At 37.6% G+C, this 8,045-nt stretch overlaps 1 protein-coding gene across 1 annotated transcript; it reads right to left on the reverse strand.

Annotated features, from left to right (window-relative positions):
- Positions 1–1,881: 1,881 nt before the first annotated feature.
- Positions 1,882–2,634, reverse strand: LOC110716093. Its single transcript, XM_021894727.1, has one exon. The coding sequence runs from the start codon at positions 2,632–2,634 to the stop codon at positions 1,882–1,884; it is 753 nt and encodes a 250-aa protein (XP_021750419.1).
- Positions 2,635–8,045: the final 5,411 nt, after the last annotated feature.

The raw sequence follows: 8,045 nt of genomic DNA on the forward strand, positions 1-8,045 counted from the left end.
AACAAACACAACAAAGGTGTTACAATCAAGTATTAAAATGTCTAAGAAATTACAGAAATTTCTATATAAAACACTAATGTGAAGACTAACAAACTTGCCTTAACTCCAAGCCCATCAAAGCACACATGAACATGAGAATTGCTATGTCCCTTGAGACTACGACCTTGATACTCTGTCAAAGGCGTGTGAAACACTTTCCTAAAGAGGTTTATATTTAGAAGTAATCAAGTATGTCTAGTGTGAAGGAATTAACAACAAACTTTGTCAAACTCAAGAAGTTTGACGGTGTTGAATTTAGGAGGTGGAAGAAGAAAATGTATTATCTTCTTACATCTCTTAATGTTGCCTATATGATAAGTACTCCAAGGCCGGGTGAACATGAGAATGAGACCTTGGAGAACGTTCGGGAAAGATCGAAATGGGACAACGACGATTTCATTTGTCGTGGTCACATCTTGAATGGGATGGAGGATGACTTGTATGATGTTTACCAAATTAATCATTCTCATACGATTTCCCTATAAATATGCAATCCAAGCCCCTTTCACCGAGCTTTCTTTTCTTGTTGCCGGGCACTCTTACGATTGCCCTACAGCCCCAAACCTTGAGATACTTCAAGTTTGGTTTTCTTTTGTACCAAAGTTCATAAGGAGTAGATTCTTTTCCCTTAGTGGGAACCCGGTTAAGAATGTGACATGTTGTCAACATTGCTTCACCCCATAACCCTTCACTCAAACCAGAGTAAGATAACATGGAATTAACCATTTCTTCAAGAGTTCTGTTTTTCCTTTCAGCTACACCATTTGATTGTGGTGCATAACCCGCTGTTGTCTCATGAATTATACCCAAAAATTGGAAATAAGCAGGATCATAATCTTCCCCTCCCTTATCAGTTCTAATTCTCTTAATAAATGATTCTACTTGCAGTTCTACCTCTCTTTTATAAACATCAAACTTGGTTAAAGCTTCATCTTTGGAATGCAAAAGATACATGTAACAAAACCTAGAATAATCATCTATAAAAGTAACCATGTATCTTTTGTTCCCCAAAGAAGGAGTACTATGAAAATCACTAAAGTCACTATGGATTAGTTCTAAAATATTAGAACTTCTCTCAACTCTCTTAAAAGGAGTTCTAGTGATCTTGTTCAACATACAAGTAGAACACTTATTAGGAGATATATCACAAGAAGGAATTAATTCTTGTTTGGACATAAAAAGCATTTTATTGTAATTCACATGTCCTAATATTGAATGCCATAAATAAAACAAATTCAAATCAACATGATTAACATTGTCAACAACATTCAAACACATATCATCCAATACATACTTATCTCTCAAAGAGAGTTTAAACAAACCATTATCTAAGTAGCAACGACCTATAAATGTTACACCCCTAGTAATTATGTATCTATTAGCTTCAAATACAAGCTTATAGCCAAGACTATTCAGGGTAGGCCCGGATACAAGATTCCTACTAATTTCCGGAGCATACAAAACATTCCTAAGAATAATTGCAGTCCCCGAACTAAACACAAGCTCAACTTGCCCTCTTCCAAGGACCTTGATGGTAGAATTGTTCCCCATGTAGAGATCATCTCCATCAACAACCTTTTAAAAGGTTTTGAACCAATGTTTACACTTGCATATGTGCCTTGAAGCCCCCGAATCAATCCACCATGAGTCATCATCCTACACCATAAAAATGTTAGGATCCGTTGCATTTAAATCCAAACCAGAATTAAATTCAACCTCATGAATTGGATTACCTTTGGTGGGTGGGTCCTTGCTTTCATTAGCACGTCCCTCCTTGGCTTTCTCCATCCTTTTCTTAAAAGAAAAGCAGTCCTTCTTGCGGTGACCAACCTTACCGCATTCCTAACAAGAAAACTTGTTATTGTTTGCTTGCCTTTTGGACTTTCCTTTGGAAGAATTTTTATTCTTCCTTTTCCCACTAGTAGATGCACTAGCTCTCCCTTCATCTACCATATTCACGGTAGATGTGCTAGGATTTCCATCCTTAGCTCCTTCCATGGCACGAATCCCTTCTTCAATTTGAAGATGGGTGGCCAAACCGGACAATGTCATGTCCTCCTTCTTATGCTTAAGATCATGCTTAACATTTTTCCAACTAGGGGGTAACTTATCAATAATGCTAAAAACAACAAACAACTCATTCAAAGCTATACCATGTTGCTCTAAGCTACCATAGATACGTTGCAACTCATGAAATTGGTCCATTATGGACCGACCATCAACAAACTTATAATTATTAAAATTTCTAACTAAAAATTTCTTACTTGAAGCGTCTTCCATCATGTATTTGCTCTCCAAGGACTCCCAAAGCTCCTTGACCGATTCCACATTTTGGTAAACATCATACAAGTCATCCTCCATCCCATTCAAGATGTGACCACGACAAATGAAATCGTCGTTGTCCCATTTCGATCTTTCCCGAACGTTCTCCAAGGTCTCATTCTCATGTTCACCCGGCCTTGGAGTACTTATCATATAGGCAACATTAAGAGATGTAAGAAGATAATACATTTTCTTCTTCCACCTCCTAAATTCAACACCGTCAAACTTCTTGAGTTTGACAAAGTTTGTTGTTAATTCCTTCACACTAGACATACTTGATTACTTCTAAATATAAACCTCTTTAGAAAAGTGTTTCACACGCCTTTGACAGAGTATCAAGGTCGTAGTCTCAAGGGACATAGCAATTGTCATGTTCATGTGTGCTTTGATCGGCTTGGAGTTAAGGCAAGTTTGTTAGCCTTCACATTAGTGTTTTCTTTAGAAATTTCTGTAATTTCTTAGACATTTTAATACTTGATTGTAACACCTTTGTTGTGTTTGTTTTAATTACATTACTTTGTTATTGTAATCACATTATCTAGGTTTTGTCCCACACATATTTAAGTATTTTGCTTGATTGCATTTTCTGTAAAACCTAACATTAACATGAGTCAATTTTGTCCAACTGTTTGTGGATTGGTGCTTGACTAGTTGATTTGGTTAGGAATGTGTGTTAGTTCCTGGTATGTCAATGAATTTGAGTATTGGTTTATAACTTTTAGTAATGTTTGTATAACTCACTATTATGCACAATGAGGAGGACGAAGGCATTTGTTCTTTTAGGTAGCCTTCATAATTATTAGATACATTTGTTCCCTTCTTGCTACCCATGTTGTTGCTTGTGCCCTTTTATTGTTTATTAACCACATTACAAGCCTAATTTTCCCCATTGGTTACTAGTCCCAAGCTTGGCTTGGGGGAGCTATTAGTGAGTGAGGTGAGGGAGTTTGTAGTGTGCATTTTCATTTACACGATTTTGGGTGGATTTGAGAAGTTTTTTAGTTGTTCTTATTCTTGTGAATTGGAATAAATATTGAAAAAAAAATGTTCTAAAGTGAAAAAATTCCAAGTGAGATAGAAAAGAAAAAATTGTTTCATGTTCAAATGTTCTAATGAAGATTTCTTGAAAAAAAAGAATTCAAAGTTTGTTATCACTCAAGGTTATGATGTTATATATATATATGAGTGAGATTGTAAGTATGTTGGAATGAGAAATAAGAATTGGATGTTTGGTGAATTTTTAGTAGAGTTGAATTGTGTTGGAGATGATTTGGTCATTATTTAATTTTGACCTTGGTTTTATTTATTAGGATTTTGGCTCCCTTAAGCATGCTTTTACTCTCACATTTTCCCAAATTTATCCTACCTTTTACCCTAGCCTTACATTACAAGCTTTGAAGACCTTCCGACCTTTGTGCATAGAGTTGTGTGAATGTGAAATTAGTTGTTTATCAATGCGAAGAATGATTTGATATATTTCGAGTCGACTATTAGGTTAAGTGATTGTTTTCTTAAACACACGAGAGTTGTGAGTTTGGGAGGGCATTGTTCACAATGAAGGGGTTGGATGGAGAGCGATCGGATACATTCTATATCCGCCACAAAAAGAGTGCAGAGTGCGTGAGCACTAGTCTTGAATTCTATATACACTTGTGGTTTGCTCTATTTGACGATTGTTAGGGGGATAAGTAGTTAGATGGATTTGATTGGTTGATTTTGATGCATGCTTGTTGGATTTGCCTTGAATCGGTTGTGCTTGATTTTTATTGATATTTGGGGTGAAGTATGTTTTATTCATTCATTGATGAGCTCTTTGCTTTGAGATAAGCAAAGGTTTGTCTTGGGGGAGTTTGATGTGTTTATTTTATATGGTAATTTATCTCCGTCCCGTGATCATAGTTTGGAGTATTTTTGGCTCTTTGGAGCCACTTTTATTACTAATATGCGTCTTCTAGTGTTTTCGTAGTTGTGGTATTATTTTACAGGAAGTTGCAAATTTGGAGCATTTCCCCGTACTTAGTTGAGCCACCGCGAGCATTGGAGCGGGAACGCATTGCTATGATCGTATTCCGAAGCCCAGGACCGTATTTGAGAAGTCAATCCGGTGATTAAGGGCTCGGTGAAAAAGAAGAGTCTGGGGCAATGGACCATGTATGTAGAACCCAAAGAGGAAATGCGAATTAGGCTAAGAAACGGCCCAATTGAAGAAGTCCAAGTCTGCCCGAGAGCTCGCCGGGAGTCGCGCCCGGCAGGGCGAGACCTCGCCCGACCGGAAGCGTGTTTTTATTAGGACTTTTAATTATTTTATCTTTTTCTTTTTAGGATTATTTGTTAGTATAAATACGTTTTTAGCTTAATTTTGACGATTACGCTTTCATTATCTAGAATTCCGTTTTCTTAATTCCATTTTTAGCTTTTGAGTATTTTCTTGTTAACATTATTCTCTCTACTTCCCTTCGTTAATGCAATTCATTTATTCCGTTTAATCTTGGTACGATTTCTTCCCTTGTTTTATTTTCAGCAATTTAATTCCTTTAGTTAATTATGTCTTGCTTAAATATTTTGGTTAGTTTAGATTTAATTATGTATGAGTAGATTTATCTCTAGGGTTGTGGGGATCCATGAATAATATGAAGGGTTAATTTATTATTATTGATTATTAATGATTGATTAATTTCCTATTGATAGATTTAATGCTATGCAATTAGATTAGGCCTGGTTTAATTGTATGAGTTATGAAATATTGATTCGAGATTCGAGAGATGAGAATTGATGTTTAGGCTTAGTTTCAATAGGCATGTTAATCTATAAATGGTTAGGTCAAGATTCGAGAAATGCGATTTAATACCGGTAGATTAATTATGTGATTATAATACGTAGAGACAGCCCTTTATAATCTGGTTAATTTATACATTAATGATTGATTGTTATTTTTACCCTGGAGTATTATTTATTGGTGAACCTATACCCTAGATCTTTTATTATTGATTATTCCCTCGTTTAATTTTCTTAGTTTAATTATTAGTATAATTCACACATTACAAATTGGTTACTCTATAATTTAGATTATAATAATTAATTAGGAGTAAAAGAACATTGTTTCCCTGTGGATTCGACCCTACTTCCCTATCTACTGTAGTTAGAGGACTTAAGAATTATTTTTGATTAGGTGATACGACTTTAGCCTGTCAAAAAGCAAGAGCCAAAAGATTAGAGGCCTTGGAGAAACTTGTCCTTCGAGCTAGCTCAGGGACTAAGTTCTTGAATTATGAGCTTGCACCACAACCTAGTGGCAAGACTCTCCTAGATAAGTTCTTAACTACGGATTTATCAACCTTTAAGGTTACGGACAATCCTAGGACTCACTTAATGAACTTTCTTGGAATTATGGCATTGAAAGGGGTTGAGCATAGCTTCTATGCATGTACTTTTCCTCTTTCATAGGACCTAACTGCTAGATCATGGTTTTATAACCTTGATGCAAAACAAACTTCCACTTGGAGTGACGTTGTAAAAGCGTTTTTAGCCCAATATGAGATAACATCGAGCTCACGATTACCTTGCGTGATCTTGAATTACTCAAGCAAGGGGAAGAAAAAGGTTTTATTGACTTCTTTTTTAGGTGGCGATTAAAGGTTGCTCTTATTTCACAAAGACCTCTGGATCATGAACTTGTCCCAAAGTTCATAGAAAATATGTCTCCACCATACAAGTGCCATTTACAATACCTTGGTTTAGACACATTTCAAAAAATCTATACTGTGGGAACATTAATTGAAAGGGACTTGATAAATGAAACCATGAATCATATAGATAGACTAGATTTCTAGAGAGGATTTCACCTACATTGGAAACGGACAAAGCTCGAAGACGCAATCTCAAGAAGTTTTCAACAATTCAAGATGTAGCACTCTAGGTCTTGTTTTGTTTCTTTCCTTTTTTGTCTTCTTTATGATAGACTAAGAGATTCGTGTTGTCGAATCTACTTATTATGTACTCTCAAAATGAATAAAAATTATATTTTCTAGTACGTCTATCTTGTTTTCTTTTCAATCTCTTTTGTTGTTATTAGCTCGAATTAAATGAAACATACACATACAAACAAACAATTAAAAAAAAAAGGCATACATACTCAACACTTTAAGAATCTTGATGAGCTTTGACTTACTAGATGTATCGAATGAAAAGAGGCCCATCTTTAGCCCACAAATAAAGGATATGATGATTACACCAACACAGGAGGCAACTTGAAACTCCATGAAGATGATCCCATGTTTTTTTAACCTTAGAACAAATCCATCTTTTTGGCAGCCCTTTTGAGCCTCATCAATTGAGCCGTACTTATTCAACCTACATTATTCAAACCTTAGGATGAGAATGGTGCAAAGAAATAGAAATGAAAAATTAGGGAACAAAACATAAGAGGGAGACACAAATTTAGTCTAAACCCAAAAAGGACAGATCCAATGCAAAATAAAAAATCATTCTAAACCCAAAAACAAACTTGTCAAAAAAAAAAAAAAAAAAAAAAAGAAGGACAAGGAAAAAGGCACCCAATGTAGGAGTTGTTGTACAAAATAAAAAGGTTTTAATATGAGAGGTGAAAGGAATGGTGTCCTTCCAACAAGTGTATTATTCCGATAGAGGGTTCAAAATTATTAAAAAGCTGATTCTTCAGTAAGGTCAAGTGATCGGAATGCCTAGGTGGAGGCGCTTCCGATCAGTAATATTAATGTACAATTAATATTACAGCTTAATCTTGACTGAACCCTCCGGGTCGAACCCAATCGAACAACCGATCCGAGATGACGAATCAATCCAAAGGATTTGATGAATCGGTGAGAGTTTTACGAACAAAGACGTCGGATATCGAGCTTAGAGCGTCGAGACCGAGCGTCGCAAGTCGAGTCGAATTCGGAATTCAACGAGACGTGAAATCAATCAAGTTAAAAGTTCGAGTTAGGCCGTAGCCTCGCATTGGCCTAGCCATGCGAGGGCTAGGCTATCTCGAGCTAGCATGTGCATCACAATTCTAGTCGCAAGCCTAGCATGCTAGGCGTCCTAGGCCCATGCATGCTAGCTTGCCACCGCAAGCATCGGAGCCTTGCATGTGTGCTAGCATGCCATGCGCCCAGCCATCGCAAGGCTAGGCCTTGCTAGCATGCTAGGCGCTGGCAGCAGCAGGATGGCATAGCACCACGCACCAAGCAACAGCGAGGCATTGCGTGCTGGCTGGCCTTGTGTTGGCTGGGTGCGCATGCATGCCGGCTGTATACGTGTGTGTGTGTGTGCCTCGCATAGCAGCGCCCAGCACCACGCACCAAGCAGCACCGAAATAGTGCGTGCTGGCTGGCTGCGCATACATGCGGGCTGTGCGCGTGTGTGCTAGCTAGCTGGCCAGGCTGCCCAGCCTTGGTGCTAGGCACCAGCTGGCAGCCTTGGCAGCGAAGGCAGGCTGCCAGCCTGCCACTTGGATGGGGAGAGCCGGTTTGCTTATGGGGACCAAGGGTGTGAGCTTTGCCTTGTGGAGCAAGGCTATGGTCCCCCCCGGGAAATGGTCTTCATCTAATCTCTCATCCTCCTTGTGCCACTTATAACTTATTTATTGAATTGCAATTTTATTTTTGTTTTAATTAAAAAAATTGGGAAAATTGCAAGTCTCCCACATTGATTGAGAATGGGAA

The sequence above is a fragment of the Chenopodium quinoa genome, unplaced genomic scaffold (genome assembly GCF_001683475.1).
Source record: "Chenopodium quinoa cultivar QQ74 unplaced genomic scaffold, ASM168347v1, whole genome shotgun sequence".
Taxonomy (NCBI): Eukaryota; Viridiplantae; Streptophyta; class Magnoliopsida; order Caryophyllales; family Amaranthaceae; genus Chenopodium; species Chenopodium quinoa.